The sequence below is a fragment of the Ruditapes philippinarum genome, unplaced genomic scaffold (genome assembly GCF_026571515.1).
Source record: "Ruditapes philippinarum isolate M1 unplaced genomic scaffold, ASM2657151v2 ctg12028_1_1_1_1, whole genome shotgun sequence".
Lineage (NCBI taxonomy): Eukaryota > Metazoa > Mollusca > Bivalvia > Venerida > Veneridae > Ruditapes > Ruditapes philippinarum.
Genome location: NW_026851840.1, coordinates 9,995 through 34,263, shown reverse-complemented (window position 1 = coordinate 34,263; position 24,269 = coordinate 9,995). Strand labels below are relative to the sequence as shown.

Below are 24,269 nucleotides of genomic sequence, written 5' to 3'. Positions count from 1 at the left end.
TATAAATCTGTAAAGATGATATACGCACAATGTTATACTTGTTTGACTGTATAGAATAGCAATAGGTTAAAAGTTGTACGATCATGATAATTATTTATGACAAATACAAATGTATTTATGAATAGTAAAACATGTCTTGACTGTTTTTAACCATTGATTAAATTTAATGACAAAAATTTTGATCGTTGCTTTACATTTGTAGCTTAGTTTAATCAATATCTTTCAGACATTTGTAGTAAACACTTAAGAAAGTTCTATATTTAGAATCGAGTGGTTTGCTTCGGATTTTTTCAAGAAAGCTACATCAGAAGTCCGGGGGTAAGGTGACAGGCCTAGGTCTGAAGTACGAATTCTGGTCCAAGTTAACGGAAAAAAATTAGTTTCTTTCTTTAAACATTTTCTCTTTTGTTTCTTTATCTTAACTAATGTGTGTGCATCTATTTGAGATGATTTTTAAAGCAATAAATATTTGTTAATTAGTCAGTCTGTGACTTTTATAGCTCCAAAATGAAAGCAAAACTGTTAATAAATTCTACAAAAAGCCCACCTATTTCATATACAAAAATAATTACTCTAAATATACCTGGTGATGTAAAAGGTTATGCTACCACAGCAAGCAGCATATGGCATTGAGCACTGTTCTACATGACATTCACTTAAACTTTATGTTGGCCTGACTCGACAGACACTTTAAATTGAAAGTCAAGCTTGAATGCGATCTAGAAAAAATAGGTTTATTAATAAGTGTACAGTGACAGTGTGGTAAATATACAACAAAGAAGACAAGTCGTTTCATTAAATATATTTTTCTTTTATTGAAGAACATTTTTCGAGCAGAAAGCATTAAATACAATTTTCAAAATATCTATCATGGAATAAAAATGACCAGATTTTGATTTTATTTACTTGACTTGAATTTTTTTCTGTATCGTTTCATAAATTGTTACATGAAAAAAATATTATACGTGATCAATATTGAACAAGGAGTGCAATGAACAGGGTCTCCGTCAACATCCAGCGATACATTATTGCAAGACAAGCAGCAATAAAAAATAAATAAAACGAGGGAGGCTGAGGATATCAAAAACATAGAAAAGAATGGACCATTATTTGATAACTGCAAATAAAACACAAACCTTACCTGAACGACATATAAAGATATACTATGCTCAAATTTGATATTAGAAAATATAGAAATCCACAAAGTATTTTTTTCTAAATCTAAAATAAACATGTTAAGTTACTTAATTATATGTTTTAAATGCTACACATTATAGGTGGTCACAATATGAATATATAGCGTCATTTAAAAAAAAACTGGCAGCCTTCTCAAGAAAAGAGATAACATAGTAGCTTCAACTGTAAAGTCCTACAGACACTTTGTCACATGCTGCCTTGCCAGTCTAAAATTCTTCGTCGCCATTTCCGATGTCTAAAAACTTTAGAGCTATGTCCATTACCATCTCGTGTACACGTAACATGTAATACTGCAAACAATAAATAGAAAATGTAAAATGTATAGCCGAAAGAATGATAGAATTGAAGGATGTCACATTTTTATGCATTTGAAAAAAAAATGTGCATGTTTCTTGAAAACTAAGGATTCTTTGACAACATATTCACTAATACTGGGACTCAATTGTTCTTTAGCAATATAAATATATCCATCATGCTATTTTAACATTCAGTCATGGTTCTAGTTTGTCTTTAACGACATGACTTAAGGTAAGTTTATCTACAGGAGTAAACTACACAATGTTGCCTGTGATGTTTTTACCTTCAGTGGAGAATAAATTAAAAGAATATCTCTTTTTGCAAATTAATAAAACTACGAGTGGAGTTCAAATATGAATGCAACTGGGTCAATTTTCAGAAGTGCTTAACAAACGGTGCCAACATAATTATCTCAATCCTTCAAAATACATGTACTCACCCCATGTGATATACAAAGTTTTAGTCTATTAATCCAATTTCTAAATGTGTTTTCATATTTTTTTCGAGGTAAACTGTTCAGACACTGGAAAATAGACGAACCGAGATTTTTTCGCGTTTTAAATCGCGGCAATTTGAATAGCAGGACCTTGATTGGTAAAGAAAATTACATACATGACCTTTTTGGCGATCATGGTGCGTTGTCTTTGACTTCCTGTTGTTGCCATATTTTGTTATGTGTTCATAAAGTGAACCCACGTCTCATCGCCAGTAATGATATTTGCGAAAGATTGTTGTATTTAATGAACTGTTTCAACAATTGTTTGGAGATTCTTACCAGAGCAAGTATGAGCGGCTGCTAATGAGATACCAACGCATTTAGCTATATACCTAGTGTTGTAAATCTTGCAACAGTAGCAATCAAATCCTATACTTTTTCAACCATTTTTGGCGAAGTTGCAGTTTTCGGACGGCGTGCATGAGGTACATCTTTTACTAAATCCACACCACTTTTAAATTTCTTACACCACCGTGTGACAGATGAAAAAGAAAGTTCAATGTTCCCATAAACACGACATATTTAATTAAATACAAATAAAAATATTAAATTAAATATGTCTTTCGCCTGTATACCAAAAGTACAGCGGTTTAGTACCTAATATATGGGATCATATTTGGTCAGTGAAAGACCTTTTCCCAACCATTTTAGCTTTAGTATACACAAGTATATAGCGTTAATCGGGCTTTTGTAAAATCTAGACAGAACTGATTTTAAATACATGTATTATATCAATTGAGTCTATGCGATAAATGTACATAATTCGTTCAAACGTGGTTAAAAGCGAGACATTGGCCTAGCTGCATTCATATTTTAACATCCCTCGTAACACCTAGCCAAGATTTACTCCGGTTTTAAAGAACATGTTATTTTAGTCAGGTATTTGAAAAGGAATACATAAATGAAGTGTGCCCTGGACTGATTGGGCGTGATAATGACAGTTCACCAACTTTTGTGCATTGTGTTCAAGAAAGCTAAAATGACTTAGCGACAAGACGAAATTGAAGGTAAACAACTTACACTTATCAGAATGAGAATTCCACCTGTTGTTGTGAGAAAGGGGGCATAACCGGGATCGCTAACATTTCCGTTAATACGCAAATAGATACTTGTCGTGACAGTCAGAATACCTAGAAACATAAACAAATGACTAATCTTTCCAATGATTAAAGTAATTTGGGTAACTGAGTAAACAAAACAATAGAGGTGACAAATAAAATTTTAAATTTTATTAGCCTTAAAAATAATCGCGAACATGCATTTAAAGCATGGTCAACGACTTATTGAAAATCGCATTAATCTTTCACACTTAAGAGAATCATATCATAAAAATACTCACCGGCCACAGGATAAAGAATTCCCATAATAATAGAGCTGAAAGACATGTATACTGGGTTTTCAAGCAAACTGAATGCGATACCAAAACCCAGTGTGAGGAACGACATGTATAGAAAACACATCGCTGTCAATACCATGTAGAATATTGCACGCATAACAAAACCTGTAAAGAAAGTTTCAATTAAAACTTTTGTTGCTAGGGATATTGCATTATTTATTTGCATTGGTCAGATAAATTACTGAAAGTATACAGAAAGTATACTTACAAGAAGATTGAATAGTCCAGATGCGTTTTGGGCTTATAACTAAACCGATGCTTATTAAGAACTTAAATCCGGATCCGTTATTGAAATTATTTATTTACAAATAAAAAATTACGATAACAAAAAAAAACATGAAAAAAATCATCTAAAATAAATACGAAAGACTAACGTTATATTCTATTTGCAGACAACAAAAGGGTTGTATTAAGATATAATGTATAATAATGTGGAAGCACTAAGTAAAACAATAAATCTTTTTGAAGCCATTTTTCAATACAATTCAGCTTGTGAAAATATTTCTTTCTTTTTTTATGGGAAGGGGGAGAGGTAGGGGTGGGAGAAAGGTGTATAGGGAAGAGTGTGGTTGTCATGTTTTAATAAAAATATTATGGCGTAGTTATTTGTATTTTCATATATTTCCATTTATGTAGCAGAAATATTACCTGCTTCACCCACTGTTTTGTCCATCTCAGTGTAAGGATATCTACACTTGCCACTGACCAATCCAACCTCCGAGCAATCTCTGTCACCAACCTGTACAAAATGCTTGTACCATTTTGGCGCGTAAAATCCCACATTAAGCAGAATAAAACTTATCAAATAAATAAACAAAAGAATTATAGCGTAAATTAGATTCACTCTTTTCCTTGCCTTGTATTCCTCCATTTTTATCGTATACAAAAATGTCTTGTTTTATTACATTTTAATTAAGATTTGTTTAAAAGAAATAACGAAATGTACATTAGGTGTTCCATGGACACGGAAGTTAAGAGAATGAATTTGACTGTTTAAACTTTAAACATATATTACATAGCTAAACCTTTCTTTTATAAAAAAAAACCAAAGACATTGTTTCAATTGAACAATTATATATAGACATTGAAAGTGTTGAACACTCAGCTATTGTAAATCTTCAGTCAGACGACGCGTTAAGATTGCTAGCATTCATACAAAAACAATGTAAGATTGTAAACTTGAAGGAGTTTTCAGACTTGTATAGTTTGTTATGTCATGCTGAAATGACTGGTTATTATATAGTCATTGTTCCCATATTGATTTGATCAAATCATTAGTAAATGATATGTTGATGGTGTGACATTGTCACCACAATTTCAGCCCAGTCGCGTGTCACATGACCCGATAGTATTTTCACTATTTTTAACACCTCTCATTTATGGTTTACGATCTTATATGTTAAATATGAGCAAATGCAACAATTTACTTGGTAACCATTTACATTTTTAGAAGTCTCTAGATTTCCAGTGAGGGCTACTAGCCCTAAAAGAATGAATCTTCAACAACTGAGGATGTGTATAAGCTTTTAAGTTTTAATCACAAATCTTTCTCTTTTTGTGAATGGAGAAATGAAACGGCTTCTCGCTACCATCAAAGACAGAGAGGGTGATATAGGGTGAAATATTATATATTACCAATCAATTTTGTTTCTACATAGATAAATGACATGTTTTATCATTTACACTTAAAAGAATAGTGTTTTCACATTTTGTTAAAATCAGAAAAATGCATTCTTAATAGTTTATAAATTATATCTTAATGAATTTGTGACTTAATACTGTCATATTTGATCTATCGTTGTTCGTACGAAAGGATGCTACTGTTTAGGTTTACATAGTCATACATTGTATATATAAATCAGATGTGTTTTGCACAACCATATAATGTTCATTATTATGATACAGAAAAATACATAACACACAGCTAGTGAGTGGTTTGATAAATATTGCGTATTTCCACATAAATGTTAAATCATCCGATTATTGTGAATCTGAGTTGTATATATATCATATCATAGAACTAAAATAAATTCTGCTTAAACTATGCTTATTGTAGATGATCATTTTAAATAAGATACTTTTGAGTCTCTCTATAGTCGTTTTGTAAAACTTGATATCTTTAAAGAACTATTCTAAAGATAAAGTACATGTTTTGATGACGATAGTAGAATTATAATAAAACAAGCGCATGAAGAAAAGATATACTATTTCAAAACAATAATAAGATGTCCTGTTCATCTTGCACCAAATGATTGTCGATCTGTGTCAGTTTGTCTGTATCTCCGCCCGCCTGTTCACCGTTAGTTTCTCTGTTCGTCCGCCTGTCTATCTATCTGTCTTTCAGTCTGTCTCTGTATTTGTTCGAGGTCATACTGAAAACCATCTGACCAAAGGGAAACAAAAAAGATTGGATGACACACTATTATTCCGCTTTACTTCTCTCGTCAATTACAATTTATATCATTATATCGATTGATCGATCCCTATTCTGATCTTTCATTTGAATAACAATACATTTAACAACAGACATTGACATGTGCTCTGTTGTTAACATATAGGTTGTGGTGAAATTCTTATAGAACTGCCAATAGCTGAAATTTATAGGAAATATTATTATTTTTTCACACCAAACATAAAGTAATATCCTATGTTTATTTTAAATAATTACTCGAATACACTTAATGTACATATACCCGATTTATGATGTTTGTTTCTGGCATCGCGCTGTGTGATGTTCAATGTACAAGAAAAAAAAATTATGTTCATTTTATTTCAGGTAATGACTATTATAGAAATACGGGTACACAGCAACATCATCAGAGCTTAGCAAATATTGGATCGGGGCAGACATTCATTTTTGAGAACACAAAGAGAACAACGCAATAATTCGTCTATTGGATGCTGTCTGATATAAGATCCATTATAATAATTTGACAATACAGTGTCATGGTATATCAATTTTACAAGCGACGTGCATTTTATATAATTTGTAATGTTAATTACACAGTAGCTGTGTAAATAAATAAAACTTGTATAATACTGACACTAATATTATAACCGAAATTCTCTATTCTTGGTGTAAGGTAATTTTTTATAGTCTATTATCCAAAATGCAAATGTTTTGGGTTGAAAAATGAAACAATACAAATTAACTATACTGTTAAGTCTATCAAACTCAGAAAGTCAAGTAATAAAAGTATTCCTTAGCTACGATCAACATATTAAATATGTCGGGCCTGTTGATTATCGATGCTTAGAATTCACTTCACTTACGTCTAATACGCCTTAGTTATATAACTTTGGTTTACATATGAAACATTTGTCCAAAATTAAAGTTACTGGCTGTGTTGGATTTCAGAGTATTGACAAACAATTAAGACACATGAAACAGGGAGGATAGAAAATTCAGGATCATTACAGTTTAGTGACTTTACACTGTGATCTGAACTATCGCTTTTGACCAAGTAAACAAAAATATAGCGGATGGAAAAAATCAACACAGATGAGAGAGAAAATTAAAACTTAAATTGTTCATATATTTGAAATGGGTCAACAATATTTAGATTTCAGAGACTTTCATCTATTGAAGAAAGTTGCGAAGACAACAGAAATGTTTGTCTTTGTTTTATTACTTAAAATGACGCTTTCTAATAGTAAATAAACCCCCACCACGCTAAATATTTAAAATAGACTTGTCCATTATTTTATCTGAATCAGACCATTAGTTAATTAGGGAAAAATTAGAAATATACTAGTCGAATAGCGACCAGTGCAGATCATGATCATGCGGCACAAATGTGGATCTTGGTCTACGGGAAAATTTAGTAGTCGCATGAAGGCTTCGGTTTAATTCCTTTCTTTTTTTAATTAGGTAAAAATAATAATTTGATACATTTTAATGCTCTGTTTGTATTTAATATTTAAAACTCAAACTTTACGCACATAATTAACATAAACTATATTAAGATATTTTTTCCAAAATAGCTCATTCTCACACTAGTCCGTCACCGGTAGAAAGTTAAACAGTTCTCTTTTAGTCATTGACTTCTAGATACTTTTTCATTCTCCTGAATACTTTCTTGTACATTCTCAGCATGACATACTGAAAAGGGAAAGAAATGGACAACAAGATAAAAAAAAGAAATTATTTTGAAAACTAAATGTATTGCTTACTTATTACGTTACTTTTTAAAGTTTACACATTTTGCCTCTCACGGTTCAGAACTGTTCACTTTTTAGGGGAGATGGGAAAGCTGCCGGATACATGGTACGGTATACCGAGGGTCCCGTTCAGGGTGCAGCCTGACCGTTCCGCGGCTCTACCGACTAAGATATCCGGTCGCTTACACATCTTCCCTTTATAGTGAACCGTTCTAAACTATGACAAATCGTATTTCTATTACTTTAAAAAAGAAAGTATCCTATGTTAAATTTAACTAATTTAAATTAAAAGAGATTGAGTAACATAATTTAATATTGATAATGGCATTATTTTCTGTTCAACTGGGCATATTTCAATTATTTGCGGTGTTTAGTACGTGAAGCCACACATGTATAATGCCATTTAAACATTTAGTCGTCTGTCTACTTTATCAAACGCGCAGGTAGTCTTACAAATGTAAAGATGAAACTTTGTTACTTACGCAAATCAGCATGAGGCCTCCGCCAATATTAGTGATGATGGCAGCGTAGCCAATCTTACTCCTGTTATTTAGCTCCGCATAGACGCTTGCAACTATCGTCAAAACAGCTAGAATATAAAGTAAATGAGCACATAAAGTTTATAATACCTTGAATAGTAAGTAATATGTGTCTTGGAACTTAACAAACAACGAACTATAATGTTTTATTTCTATGTTGGAATATGTCAAACCGACACTGTAAAGGTTATCAGCTTACTTGAATAGAAGCATCGATCATCCATTACCTTGATGGATAGCATCCTGCGGAATTTCAGTTCAAACCGGTGAGGGGCAAGTGATTTTACATCGGCGACTTTGACCTTTTAACCCACGGATGTTTTTCTTCCCCATTCTCACGTTTATCACGACTTAATATTGACTTTATCCCCCTCATTAACATTTCAACAAAGAAGAGAAACGAAACATTAATAAAGATACATTGTTTTTGTAGATCAAAGCTACCTTATGACTTTTGCGCGGCATCAAAACGTTAACACGGCAAAACAGAATTCATCAATCATAGTATAATAATATTCGTAAATTGTATCTAGCCATAACTATCACATAGCATTACATCTGCATATATGTTTAAAACTATTTTAGAATGTTAATATAATTATACTTGCCAGCTGCTGGGTACAGAACCCCGGCAATAATTGACCCGAAACCCATGAATATTGGACTTTCAAGCATATTGAATATTATACCGGTAACCAAGAAGAGGAAAGACATGTATAATACACAAATTGACGTCATCATCATATAGAAAGTTGTCCGGAGAACAAAGCCTGAAATTAAAATGTGACATATATAATATAAAGCACGTACTTGCTATTAACCTCTAACTTGCTGGGGTGTATAATTGATTTCACTACTTAAAATTTGAAACAGTCAGATGGAAAAATGAAAGAATCTTAATTACAAAATACAAAAAGTATATAGCACCGATGTGCAGACTGGCCTGGCTCTGTGCCGGTGATTTTTATTAGTATGTCCATATTATAATGACTTAAGGAAAGCATGTTCACCTAGATATTATTTTTCATGGCTTAAGTAAATTCATATCGATAATAAAATGTACAAACAAAAATTTAATTGTTAACTTCACAAAATTTGTTTATTCAGCGATGCAATTAAGAATTGAATCTTTTAATATATTGTTAACTGAAACATATGTATAATTTACAATGTATCTTACTTTTCAGTACTTTGTATTTTGCCGCCAAAATGCTTCTTGGCGATTAACATGCATATGTTTTTGCCAATAGATTATTTGATTTGACTTGACTTAAACAATAAAACATGTTTTTATTTATTTAATTTATTTCATCTAAAATTACCTTTTTCCCCTTGTCCTTTGTCTATACCGGTGTATGGATACCTACAGTCACCGCTTACTAGACCAACCTCATTACAAACCCTGTTTCTTGAAGGCCACCACCACCAAGGAACATCTGGCCACTGTTCATATAACTTGTACCATTCAGGCGAGTAAAATCCTATATTTACCAGAATAAAACTTATAACATATAAACAGATCAAAATTATAGCATAAACTTTTTTCATTTGTTTGATATCCTTGTATTCCAACATTTTTCCAGTGTATTTATCGCTGAAACTCTTATAAAAGTCATCAATTTAAAATCGTTGAGGGCACTATTCCCTTTTAAGTTTATCAGACGGAGGTAATGCAAGAACTGATTTTGTTTACTATTCATCGTTTATATCTTTTGGATAACAAAGAAACCCGATCATGCTCTTTTTCAAAAGTTATTGTATTTTTTTGTTTCGTTATGGGCTATTCATAGGTACCTCTTATAATACGGTGCAAGATTCATGTATATGTTAAGTCAGCACAAAACTAAAGGTTTAAAATTGCGTGATAATTAAAGGTAATTTAAACATTTTTATGAAGTAATACAGATATAGGTCGTAAGATGATACAACAATTATATTGAGAGGCATTTAAATCTTGTATATAACGTTTGTGGTTGGTATTTGAGTTCGTATATGCTGACTGTACCCTACGTATTTTACCTCTGCCGCTACCATTTCCTGTGCGGTGTCCTACTGGGCACTTGTGTTGTTAACTTCAATAATTCTGATTCTAGGACTGTTGAGGATGTTGTCTTGATAATCTATACACGCATATTTATAGGTAAAGAACAGTTTTTCATTTATCTACTATTTATTTATTTATTTATTTATTAAAATAGCTTATTTATTTATTTACTAATCTATCTATCTATTTAATTTTTTATTCATTTTTTGTCTCCCTTTTATCACTTTATCTGTTTTATTGAATGTAACCTGTATACCGGTACATTGCATTTGATCACGCTTTATTTAATTTAAAAGGGTCAGACAAACAACTTCAGACTTATATCATTTTTTGTTGGTGTTGTTGCTTTTGTTGTTGTTGTTGTTTTTGTTTTTTATCATTGTATTATTGTGGTAGCTTTGATATATCAACCACATCAGCAATTTATGTTTACTGTTTAAAATCTTTATATAATATCTATTATCATTATTATTATTATTATTATTATTATTATTATTATTATTATTATTCGAATGTTATTAAGAAATAATAATGTAAATTTAAACGTGTACAACTATTTACATAAATTCTGTATGGTATTGAATTATGTTACATCAAATAATGCCGTGATTTTACTTTTTTACAGTTTCCCTTCCCATGCCAAATGATTTCTTAAAATTGTTAAAAGCCCGTTTATTGTCTTAAATAAATCAAGTCTCTTTAAGCTGAAATATGATACAACCAATTGTATACAAGCAAAATACGCGAGAAAAGTAAGAACGACAATTCATTACACAAAATATAGCCTGCAATCTCGACGGATCAAAGATATTTACACAATATGTGTTAAATCCGAAAGAGCAGATCATACATAGTACATACATTTAACCCTTTGCCTCGTTTATACGCAAAACAACGCACTTTCAACCCCTTCCCCTTTTAAGGCCTCAAATAGTGAAAAAAAATGTCGATAAAAAAATGTTGATAAAAAAGTGATCACTTTTTCGGCGCCGCACAATCAAAAAGGTACATCAGGCACATCACCTTTCTGTTTCGGGGGTTTGAAGCCTTTCAATAGTGAATTTTGGCAATTTTGAGACGTCCCCCGTTGCCATGGTAACAGGAAATTAAAGATTGAGCATGCTGTTACAAAGGCTATGGTCCAGTCAACTTTTGTGCCAAGTTTCATCAGTACTGAAGCATTTTTCATAGTTTCGTTGCAGTTTGAACTTATAACAGGAGGCTTTTTAATGAAAACAGCCATTTTTCATAATATGGTCATGCGGTAAAGGGTTGAAACATATATTCATCATTTCTTTCATAGGCGAAAGTAATCAAAACAGATATAGTGACAATACTTTCTGGTACAAAGCAAGGTCATCATCAAAGTAAAAAAGATTATTATCTTTAGTATAGGGCCGCTCAAATTAACGCAGACTTAACAGACACTTATCTACTTAGTTGTTGAAATTATGTTGTGAATCTTTACATAGGGCGAATGTGATACACTAATTAGAGCCGACAAAAGGAATTAAATATACCAAAAACATCAAGGAATAGAACGATCTCATTGACAACATATAATTTCAAACACTTAGTTTCTATAATTAGTTTTTAACAATTTACTAACGAAAGTCCGATCACTAAACTCATGAAATTTTCATTAAACGTATTCTTCAATGTCTTTATTATAATGCAGTGACAGATGTCTGCACAATATATGATAAAACAATAGATAAACACAGTGTAACTAAAGTCATGGCAATATTGAAAATTATATAATTAAAGCATGTATTTTACAATGTTATACATTTGAACAATAATCATATGATAAAGTTGTTCTAAGAGAGTCTAGCACATTAACGCCGATATGGTTGTCATCCCCTAGTACAAACGTTAGCGTTGGGTCCGACGATATATTACGCAAGTTGATCCAGTGAGCATTTCTACCAGTACCTATGGTAACAATTATTATTCCAGAGTCTTTGAGCTGTTTTGCCGCCGTTTTTATTTCTTGAGTATCATTCATGCTTCCTGAAGTCACCAAAACTAGGATCTTTCTTGCATATGGCCTCGGTCCTCTCAAATTTGAAAATCCATTTTTATTCACATCATTCAGAGCACGGGTTATGTTAACATTTGTATTGTATTCCTGTCTTGTTTTCTTATTAACATCAGCTATTAGACTGACTCGATCGTGATGGGTCGTAAAATTATATACACTCACTGTGTCGTTCGTGAACGTAGAGTAACTGAACTGGGTTGCATTTGGGCCAATGTCAGTAAGTGATAAAAGATAAGATACAGCTTTGACTTGCATATCAAAGTTTCTATGGTTTTTATTAGCTGAGACATCCATAACAACAGCAACATCTGACACATATGTTGAACATTCTGAAAGAAATATTGAACCAATTCCATAACAGAGTAATCAAATCAATAAATTTAAAGAATATGAACGCTATCTTAAGAATAATGTATACGTATTATGTATTCTTTTACAAAATTTTATGGAATGACATGTTTATAACAAAATAATTAAACCATGATATAATATCACAATAAAATAAATACACGCAAAGTAAAGTAAAATTAAAATAAAAATGAGTAAACATACTGTCACAACCAAACATGGTGTATTTAAGGAGTGTCTGTAAACAATCCTCTGTTGCCATTGGAAACACAAAATGATTAAATGATGATATTTCTAACAATTCCTCATGACGTATGGACAATCCACTACCAACAGAGTAAATCTTCACACCGCTGACTTTCAAAGCATTTGCCTCTGATATCACAATATTCGGGTCCGACGACAGTCCATCCGATAATAATATTATATAGCGTTCGACATCAACCGGATCTCTCACACCATTTGACGTCTGTAAAACGTCTTCGCGTACTTTCTTCAAAGCAGTTCCAGTCAAACTCGGGCCACCACAATCTACTGTTAGGTGATCTATTGCGTTCTGTATCTCGCTATTGTTGTTAAAAGTATTTAAGTAAAAATGAACGGTCGCTTGTCGAGAAAATGTCACAAGACTAAACTGGTATCGATAGTTTGGTGGCCCTACTTGATATTTGGATATGAAGTTCTGAACGTATTGTTTATGCCTATCAAATGTAATATTATATTCACTCATCGAAGTGTCGATAACAAATACAAAGTCGGCCTTTTTATATGGCGTGCAAACGTCTGAAAATCAATTTTACTGTGTATAAAATATTAGATAACAACATGATGTACCATATTCTTGTCTAGAAGAAAATATTTCGCAGTCCCATTTGATTTTAAAAATAAGAAAAAGGTTACATGTACATCAGTTAACTAAGAGGTGGCGGTTATTGCCACTATTCTAATAAAGGTTAGCCTGTAATTAAGCAAATAATTATGCACGAATTTATTGTAACTTACAAACCAGCAAAACAATGTTATTTTAAGTATAAATTATTGATCATGTAAGTATAAATTATTGATCATGATAGTAAATCGAAACACGACAAATTAAAGATAAGTAATATATATACCAATATTTTCACATTTCGGACCTTTCCACCCATAAAAACAAATACAAGTTTTGTCACGACCCCCATTTGTCAGCTGGCAGTCACCATATTTTCCACAATGTATCGGACTTGTGCAATCTGCATATATATCATATTTTGCTGCGTTATACAAGTATTTAACTAGTAAAGTGTATATTAATACATTTAGAGGTCTTACTATTTAGATATTTAGTAAAATACAAAGTGTATATTAATACATTTAGAGGTCTTACTATTTAGATATTTAGTAAAATACATAGAACATAATATATTGTATAATATATTAGAAATGCTCGAAATCCCTTTTATATTTGGCGTCTGATTTCTGCCATTTTTGTGTCTTCGATAATCGTGTCTTTGTGGCGACGTGTCTTCTCCCCGAAAGTCAAAAACACAATAATTGGCCAAATCAGCCACCATAAATATATAGTTGTCAGAGAGATGGATATAGCAATGGAAGTAATTTTTTTACTTACTAACAAATCCGATACTCACTTTGTTTTCACACACCCAAACCTAAAGATATGTCTTGAATTGAATGAAAACGTTCCTATAGGAACTATTTATACAAATTATACAAATTTGGTCAATTGTTGATTTATAAAGGAGCATATATCATATGAAACTTTAAACAAACAGCAACTAATTTCCCTTACCTACTAAGTCACAATTGGGTCCTTTCCAGCCATCAGCACAACTGCATGTGTGCCCTCTTCCGCCGTTGATCAAATTGCATGTCCCTCCGTTGTGGCAATAAAGTGGACTAGAACAATCTAAAAATGAATTTAATCTGAGAAATGACAATTCAAAGTCATTCGGAACGAAAATAATGATTTTTTAGATTTTGAACAATTTCCGGTCAACGAACCTATCTAATAAATCTTAACTTAATAGTACTCAAAAGTAATTAAAAAGTCAAAAGCATAAAATGAAAATACCATTATTAACATTTAATATACCTGTAAAATCACAATTAGTTCCTTTCCAACCCTCAGCACAACTACAAGAATGGCTTCTTCCGCCGTTTATCAGATTACATGTTCCCCCATTGTGACAATATTGCGGACTAGTGCAATCTTAAAGACAAAAGAAAAAAAAATTAAAAAAATCAAAATACTCAAAACTCTGCAATAGATAAGAATGATAAAATTCACCATTATTATATCATAATATCGTTCAATTCAATCATAAAAGCGAAATTACACTTTGTCTCTTACAACTCATTTATACATTGAATAAATTACATGTCCCTTAGATATGTCACTTCAGCGAACTTGACTTAATCTAATTTCAATCTAACTGACAACAGCGCGTAAGCCTCCGTATTATATACATGTACTAGTAATCTTATAAACATAGTTTTATTCTTATTATGACCTGTTTAAGTGATCATTATCTGAATTGTTCTTTCATATAAAATTAAACTAACCTTTCAAAGTCACAAGTATTTCATTCACATGAAAATTAGCCTTACCTACAAAGTCACAATTTGTGCCTTTCCAACCATCTGAACATCTGCACATATGGCTTCTTCCACCGTTGATCAAATGACAAGTGCCTCCATTGAGACAGTAAAGTGGACTCAAGCAATCTGGATATATTTTTAAAAGGTTCGTTATCATACAATTCCAAAATTTAAATAACAAATGCTTTAAGTGTGAAAAGAGAAAAAAGATTTTTTAAATAAAAATATTGATAAATTTAACGGTTAATACACCCTATCGTTTAATGCTTTTACATCAAATCGGATTTTTACATTTCAAGTTTTCCTTCTTCTCTGTTACGAAACTTACCTACTAAATCACAATTTGTTCCTTTCCAGCCACCAACACAACTACATGTATGCCCTCTTCCAGCATTTATCAAATTACATGTCCCTCCATTAAGACAGTAAAGTGGACTTGAACAATCTGAAATGTGGATTTAAAACGTAGATCATCATCATTTTAATCATTTAATTTTAAAGGGCATACGCGATGTATACGAAATATTTTACAATATCTAGGGTTCAGGCAAAGTAGCATCTCTTACATGTCAATCAAACAATGCTCTGGACAGTGTAAACAGTAAATAAACTTGTCATATACAATTTATCCGAGTCTGCAATTTGCATATACTTTTGTTGCTTTCCAATTCCCCTTTTTATCCATTTTTCTTTTTTGACATCACCAAGCTTTTTACTTTTACAATGCAGTGAATAATTTGGATAATATTACGCCTTATTCTCGATTCTCGAGATGAATTGCAGACTACAATATTGTTTGTTCATATCATTAAGCTTCTTCTATGTTTAAATCAATGTACCTATTAAATCACAGTTAGCTCCTTTCCAGCCATCTGCACAATTGCAGTTATGTCCTTTTCCGCCGTTGATCAAGTTACACGTTCCTCCATTGTGACAATAAATCGGACTTGAACAATCTGCGAAGAAGCACAAAAAACTGTAAACTAAATACAATCTTTATCTTGTTGCCATGGATTGAACATTATCAAAGTCGTACTCTATTATCCATTGAAAAGTTTATGATTAAACATATCCTCCAAATTTATTCACAATTCCATTATTTCCGACCTCCAGCAAACCTGCATTTATACATTTTCTATTGATGTTCAAACTTATGTTCTTCCTAAATTGCATTAAAGTGGGTTTCGACAAAAACAAAGAAAAAAAATCAATGATATTAAATAGTCTGCACAGACAGACTGCAATACTAATTTCTTAAATAGATAACATAAACTTAAATAGGTTACAATTCTTTCTTAGGTATATTGGATCTTGTATATGTCTGCCTTACCTACTAAATCACAATTAGACCCTTTCCAGCCATCAGCACAACTACATGTGTGCCCTTTTCCACCATTGATCAAATTACATGTCCCTCCGTTATGACAATAAAGTGGACTACTGCAGTCTGGAAAAAGGACAGGAAACATTATTTTTTATTGAAACAAACACATCTTTTGAAGCGACTATACAAATCTTGTTTTTTCAAAATTAAGAGAAATATATTCCCTAAACAAAGTTCAAAACCGGAAAAATTGAAAATGTTGCAGGATCTGTTTGATTGAGCCTATTCTTTGACGGTACTGGAAAGTGCAATCTACCGTCCACGCTTCTTAGTACCGTCTTAAGTAATACTAAACATTTAACATGAAATGGTAAAATTTTGAATTTTGAAACATCCGCAGATGTATTCATTTGACAGATATAATAGAGCCTTCAATGTGACACGTTAGTGCCATTCCATTTAAGGCGGCGTATGGTCCACACGTAAAAGAAAGGGTGTTCCCTAAACGACAAAAGAATGGGTGGCACTTAATAAAACAGAATTTTGAACGGGGATCAGAGTTAAAACCTTACCTACTAAATCACAATTTGGCCCTTTCCAGCCACCAACACAACTACATGTATGCCCTCTTCCACCGTTGATTAAAGTACATGTCCCTCCGTTGTGACAATAAATTGGACTACTGCAGTCTGAAGAAAAGAAAAGAAATAAATCAATTAATTATGAAATATATATCAATTAATTATGAAACACAATAGTGTTGCTTGTTAAAAAAACACTATTTAAGATTAAACTTTTTATAGTGAATTATAAATTTACGCAGTTATTTACCTTACCTGTAAAATCACAGTTTTGCCCTGTCCAGCCATCAGCACAACTACATGTGTGCCCTTTTCCGCCATTGATCAAATTACACGTCCCTCCGTTATGACAATAAAGTGGACTAGTGCAGTCTGGAAAAAAGAAAAGGAAAACATATCATTTGAGGTAATTAGCAACTTTATTAATATTGTCTTACACTGCTTATCATATACATACTAATTAATCTCACTCAGTTTTGCCATTTCCAATGTTTCCAGCCAGCAGCACAACTTCATGTATGACATCTTCCGCCTTTAATTTTAGTACTTGTCCATCCGTTTTGACAGTAAAATTGTCCTGAACAATGTTAAAAATATATTTAAAATATATAAATGAATTAATGACACATAGTAAATTGTAATAAAACAGAAATGGTTTTTGTCTCATATATAGACTACACGTCAGATAATCTTACCTACTAAATCACAATTTGGCCCTTCCCAGCCACCAGCACAACTACATGTGTGCCCTTTTCCACCGTTGATCAAATTGCATGTCCCTCCGTTGTGGCAATAAAGTGGACTACTGCAGTCTGGAAAAAGAAAAAAAAAGATATCCAATAGTTAATGAAGCATACAAAACTTTGAAGTAAATATAAACTATATAAATTTTTGTTTCACACTGTTATATCATTAATACGTATTTAATCTTACCAACTTAATCAAAGTTGGGACCTTCCAAGCCTCCAGCACGACTATATATATGCTCTCTTCCGCTGCTTATTAAACTACATGTCCCTCCGTGATGACAACAAAGTGGACTTAAACAATGTCAAAAAATGGTTGAGATTTACCTCGCACCAGCATAAAATAGATAATATGGCGATTTTCCAGCTTGACTAGTAGAGGATGAACTCGGGTACACTTTTATGCATAACGGACACCAGAGTAGGACAACCGATGTTCCGTAAGCTAGCTAGATAGCTTCTTCACATGAAGGAATCCAAGTCCCTGTCGGGATCTGAACTTACATCGGTCAAGAATATAAAAATAGATTTAAAACATATTCATGAGTTAATGAAACATGAAATCCTTCTTAAGTGAATTGTAATTAATCATTATTGGTTTATGTCTCATATATCGACTACACGTCAGAAACTCTTACCTACTAAATCACAGTTTGGCCCTTTCCAGCCACCAGCACAACTACATGTATGCCCTCTTCCGCCGTTGATTAAAGTACATGTCCCTCCATTGTGACAATAAAGTGGACTACTGCAGTCTGGAAAAAGAAAATAAACATATCTAATAGTTAATGAAACATACAAAACGTTTAAAGTAGACATCAATTATATAAATCTAGTTTTTACTCTGTTATATTAATAATACAAAATTTAATCTTACCAACTAAATCACAGTTTGGACCTTCCCAACCACCAGCACAACTGCATGTGTGCCCTCTTCCGCCGTTGAACAAATTACATGTCCCTCCGTTGTGACAATAAAGTGGACTTTTGCAGTCTGGAAAAAGAAAATAAAACATATTCAATAGTTAATGCACATACTTATCGTTTAAAGTAAAAACCAACAATAACTTTCCTTTAACGCTTTTATATCATTTATAAAGTAACAAATCTTACCAACTAAATCACAGTTTTGTCCTTTCCAGCCATCAGCACAAGTACATGTGTGCCCTTTCCCGCCATTGATCAAATTGCACGTCCCTCCGTTATGACAGTAAAGTGGGCTTGAACAATCTGAAAATAAAACAATTGATAATTAAGCGTTATTCAAAATTTCATAATGATATCTTACAATCATTTTTTTGTATCCATTTGATTTCTTGTATATAATCATACCAACAAATTCCAAAGAAAGTCCTTTCCAGCGATGAGCACAACTGCATTTATGCTCTCTCTCTCTCTCTCAAAGCATCAGTTAAGTTACTTGAGATATCTCAAAACTAGATTTAAAATATACTAATGAATCAATAAAATATTAATTTCATCTGAAGTAAACTGTAACTAAATAGTATTTTTTCTTCTTTTATATCGATTACAAACCAAAAGATCTAATCCACTAAATCACAGTCTTGTCCTTTCCAACCATCAGCACACGTACATGTGTGCCCTCTTCCGCCGTTGATCAAAGAACACGTCCCTCCGTTGTGACAGTATAATGGACTAGAACAATCTTAAGGTAAAAATAAAGATATACACGTCTACGTCAAACAAGGCCACACACTGGTATATTTCCAACATGTTTTAAAGATTTATTCATTTAATATTTTATATCATCAAGCCTTACCTGCTAATTCACAGTTTGTACCTGTCCAGCCACCAGCACAACTACATGTATGCCCTCGTCCACCGTGGATCAAATTACATGTTCCTCCATTATGACAATAAACTGGACTTGAACAATCTAATAATATTGATATAAATATGTCAATGAAATTCAAAGCCCTATGTTGCTACATTGCAAACATATTTTTCCCGTTACAATTTTGTTGTTTTGATTTTCTGTTTTTATGTGTATACCAAAATTCCTCAGTTGTAACAGTAAATTGACATAATAAATCTTTAAATAAAAAATAAAATGCATCTCGTCCAAAACCCTACAATATTATATAACATCTGTTTCAATTGTTGGCACTTGATAGTTCTTGCATCAGCAGTCTAATCTACATACTTGAACAATCTTGCTCATTATCATAAATGCCATACACTATATGTCTTACCATTGAAGTAAGGATGAACTACTTAGATATGGTTGGTTTCTTTTATCTGTCATGCTTTGATAATTGCTCTACATGTCACATGCCGTTTAAAAGTTATTTCATTTCAAGCTACAACTTCATGGTATCAAAAAGGCATTAAATAAAATTCCCTTCTCACTGAGGTATTATAAGCTTAATATAGACCAAAACAACCGATGATTGTATTGACTTACCAACGTATTCACAGTTGACGCCTGTCCAGCCGGGAGCACATTTACAAGTGTAGCTTAACCCTCCATTTGTGACAGAACATGTCCCCCCATTCTTACAATACAAGTGACTGGAACAATCTAAAATCCAAAAAAGTACCAAAGACTAAAATGACAATATATTTATGCTTATGATCGTGGAAGCTAAAAATATTTTTTTCTTATATAATGCCTGTATCTAACTTAAGTATTTTGCATACTATAGAGAACTTTATAATTATTAGAAAATATAATTTACAAGTGATAATGCAGTTTAACACTTTCATTCTAAACGAAGATTGTGTTGTCTCGCTTGTTTACTTGTTAAAAGCCAAACAATAATGAATATATAGACTTCTATGTGACATTTTTGTTGAGTGTTAAGCAACAGATTTAATTGCAGAAAAAGAATATTTTAATGCATGGCATGTATAACAGTATCCCTGAAAACATGTTTATAGAAATGGCTAATAATATTATAAGAATGTACCTCTGAGTTTACAGTTTCGACCTTCCAAACCCTCTGAACAAATACATCGATAATCGGTGTCAGAATAGATTGGCACACATGTCCCTCCGTTATAACAATATATTGGACTGGAACAGTCTGTAATATACAAGCTGAGGTGGTTAACTATGATTTAGAGAGTCACGACGTACACAGTTTATCCAACGTTGTACAATATCTGAGCTATATTAGAAAAAGGAGATCTCTAAGGCGAAATTTAAAATAAAAACTGAAGATACTTATTCGTGAGAGAGAATTCGATTAAAGTGACATTATGTCCATCCAAATGTATATGGTGAGTATACAGGTAATTAAGGTCCAAAACTTCGCTTTTTGCAATGGTTGTTTTCAATTTTATATTTTACTTCAAATGTTTAATCAATAACCCGTGTGACTCACAAATATCTTTCTGAATGTACGGGTGGTTTTCAATTTATATAAAGAGTGGGGCAGTTTTAAAGTTATTTCATTTCAAGCTACAAAATATTCGTGACTTCATGGTATCAAAAAGGCATTAAATAAAATTCCCTTCACACTGAGGTATTATAAGCTTAATATAGACCCAAAACAACCGATGATTTTATTGACTTACCAACGTGTTCACAATTGACACCTGTCCAGCCGGCAGCACATTTACAAGCGTAGCTTGACCCTCCATTTGTGACAGAACATGTCCCCCCATTTTTACAATACATGTTACTGGAACAGTCTAAAATCCAAAACGTACCAAAGACTAAATGACAATATATTTATACTAATGATCGTGGAAGCTAAAAATATGTTTTTCTTATATAATGCCTGTATTTAACTTAAGTATTTTGCATACTATAGAGAACTTTATAATTATTAGAAAATATCATTTACAGGAGATAATGCTAAACGAAGATTGTGTTATCTCGCATGTGTACCTGTTAAAAGCCAAACAATAATGAATATATAGACTTCTTAGATTCTAGACTAGTTAATTAGATTCGCTAGAGCTTGTAGCAACGTAAAGGATTTCAACGAGCGGAATATTTTTATTACCAGCAAGCTTCTAAAACATGGCTACCGCTATCATAAATTACGGAAATATTTTTCTAAATTTTACAATCGTAACTTTGATTTAATTTCTAAATTCAATAGTGATTTAAAAACTCTTCTGCGACAAGGGATTAGCCGGCGATGTGATTTACAAACTTTGTAAGATTTTGGGTCATGGTAATTTTTCTGCTGTTTTTACTAAAATCATTAAACGTTTTATTAAAAGAGGTTATAACCCTACTATTTTAAGACATACTGCATGTTTAGTGTTCAACCCTTTTACAGTTGGACACTACGCTTTCCTCTTTTGATTGCATCTGACGGACCAAGTGGGAGACTCTATGATGGATAGTTCGTAAAGCCTTTTGGGACTGAATTGTCTTAATGTTCGTCTTCTGCCTTGCTTCGTCGGACCCTTGTAGGTGATTTTCTTGTTGCTATGTCTTCCTTTAGGACATTGAGTACTTTTATTATGGTCATTGGGTCTACTTTTATATGTTTCTACATGATCATTTTAGTGTTTTACTTATTTAACCTTTTGTAACCATGACAACTGTTAGAATTTCACTTGGCGGGGATTCATTTTATTTACACTGTCTCGTTTATAGGAACATGGTGGGGCTAAGAGCGAGGTTTGGTGCACCATTAACCGGTTTAAACTCCTCAGCAGTCATTATTATGCTGCTGACCGTTCCCAGGCGGCGCCCCACTGTGTTCCTCAGATGTATGTCTATATTGTTTCATACTGTTTTGGTGACACTTTTGCTTGTGTCCTTTGTTGTTTTCTCGTCTACGGTAAGTATCTTCCCCATTGCCTCTAGTTTTTGTTTCTTTGATTGCCCCCCCCCCCTTCCCCCGGTCTCCTGTCCCTTTCCCCTTTGTGGATCTTTTATTCTTTTCTTTGAGTTCCTAATCAGTTACAAATTATTTATCATTTAATGATTAACCTGTACGTGCTCTGTCTTTGCCCTGTCCTGTTTTTGTTTGGGGTCCGCCTGGGCTCCTTGCCATTGGTTCTTGTTGCTGGGTCATATGGGGGTTGCGTTCATTGAACGCCGCCTTTCCTTGTTGATCTTGTTTATCATATTCTATGTAACATGTTTGTTGAACGTTAAGCAACAGATTTAATTGCAGAAAAAAAATATTTTAATGCATGGCATGTATAACAGTATCCCTGAAAACATGTTTATAGAAATGGCTAATAATATTATAAGAAGGTACCTCTGCGTTCACAGTTTCGACCTTCCCAACCCTCTGAACAAGTACAGCGATAATCGGTGTAAGAATGCATTGCCACACATGTCCCTCCGTTATAACAGTATATTGGGCTGGAACAGTCTGTAATGTACAGGCTGAGGCGGTTAACTATGATTACCTGTAATTTAGGGTCACGACGTACTAAGTTTATTCAATTTTGCACACTATCTGAGACATTTTTGGAAAAGGAGATCTCTAAGGCAAAATCTCAAATAAAAAGTATATTTGCATAAATAGTCTTCCATAGAATCGGCTTAAGTAGTATTAAAAACTTATACAAAATTATATACATGTCATTATTTGACCAATGACCCTGAAGAACAAGAAAACTTTAACAACAAATAAAAGAAACAGAGACCATTTACAGCTGCCGCATACCACTTTGCAACTGCTGTTTCAAATATAAAAATACCAGAAAAGGAAAGTACCTCCAAAGCAATGAAAGCCTTAGAAATTATTAGAACTAATGAGACAATGACAATGTGCCAAACAAGTATAGGTCAGCTTATTTTATAACTAAAACGTGCTTACCAATAATGTGACAATTTCTTCCTGTCCATCCTGTATAACAGGTACATTGATAGTGAGCATGACCACCGTCATCTGAGCTGCAAGTTCCGTGTACACACGGATTAGTATCTGTCTGAAATGCAAATACAAATGATTTGAAGAGTCGATGCTATAATGGTATCACTGTTGAGATGAAATATGGAAGAAATACAATATTCACTAGGAAATATCATGTAGCTAGTAGACTGTTATAATCATCACAGACTTAACTCGAGATAAACATGTGTTAAATTCAGCGAAAAAGAAAATATTTCATAATAATACTTCTTTAACTTTTGAAACAATTAAATTATGAAGACTTACCCGCTTACAGTCTGCAGGTATGAAAAAAAAGAAACAATGAAATTGTATTCATAAAAGTTTCAACAACTATGAAATCAATTTACTAAAAGAAGACGTTTTATGTCATGGTACAGAACTATTCACTATTTAGGAGAGAGGTGTTTAAACTGCCGGATAGCATAGTTGCATAGTTCGTGGAGCCGCAGTAAAATATTCCGTGGCCCGGGTTCGAGTCAGGCTGCACATTTTCCTCACCCTGCCTGTGACAAGTACATGTTTATCTATTAAATTTTATTAAAAAAAATAATTTAACACAGTATGATACCTAAGCTTGGATTGGAAGACCAGATAATGATACATGACTATTATGATATGGTATGTCAACTGTTAACTAATACATTCGGCATTAAGTTGATAT

At 32.7% G+C, this 24,269-nt stretch overlaps 3 protein-coding genes across 3 annotated transcripts; all 3 read right to left on the bottom strand.

The window, feature by feature from the left end:
• Positions 1–786: 786 nt before the first annotated feature.
• On the bottom strand, positions 787–4,386 carry LOC132741164 (uncharacterized). The gene is made up of 4 exons (XM_060729266.1): positions 4,035–4,386; positions 3,330–3,491; positions 3,011–3,120; positions 787–1,487 (listed from the first exon to the last, which is right to left on the bottom strand). The coding sequence occupies exons 1-4, from the start codon at positions 4,255–4,257 to the stop codon at positions 1,404–1,406; spliced, it is 579 nt and encodes a 192-aa protein (XP_060585249.1). The 5' UTR covers positions 4,258–4,386; the 3' UTR covers positions 787–1,403.
• A 2,946-nt stretch (positions 4,387–7,332) lies between these two features.
• Positions 7,333–10,239, bottom strand: LOC132741144 (uncharacterized). The gene is made up of 4 exons (XM_060729243.1): positions 9,409–10,239; positions 8,695–8,856; positions 8,030–8,136; positions 7,333–7,488 (listed from the first exon to the last, which is right to left on the bottom strand). Exons 1-4 carry the CDS (start codon positions 9,659–9,661, stop codon positions 7,420–7,422), a joined length of 591 nt encoding a protein of 196 aa, XP_060585226.1. The 5' UTR covers positions 9,662–10,239; the 3' UTR covers positions 7,333–7,419.
• A 1,540-nt stretch (positions 10,240–11,779) lies between these two features.
• Positions 11,780–23,654, bottom strand: LOC132741135 (fibropellin-1-like). The gene is made up of 21 exons (XM_060729230.1): positions 23,531–23,654; positions 22,964–23,080; positions 21,312–21,428; positions 20,702–20,818; positions 20,197–20,313; positions 19,552–19,668; positions 18,885–19,001; positions 18,649–18,765; positions 18,410–18,526; positions 17,721–17,837; positions 17,281–17,397; positions 17,017–17,133; positions 16,451–16,567; positions 15,960–16,076; positions 15,449–15,565; positions 15,130–15,246; positions 14,615–14,731; positions 14,312–14,428; positions 13,638–13,754; positions 12,727–13,305; positions 11,780–12,503 (listed from the first exon to the last, which is right to left on the bottom strand). The coding sequence occupies exons 2-21, from the start codon at positions 23,031–23,033 to the stop codon at positions 11,914–11,916; spliced, it is 3,228 nt and encodes a 1,075-aa protein (XP_060585213.1). The 5' UTR covers positions 23,034–23,080; positions 23,531–23,654; the 3' UTR covers positions 11,780–11,913.
• Between the last annotated feature and the right edge of the window lie 615 nt (positions 23,655–24,269).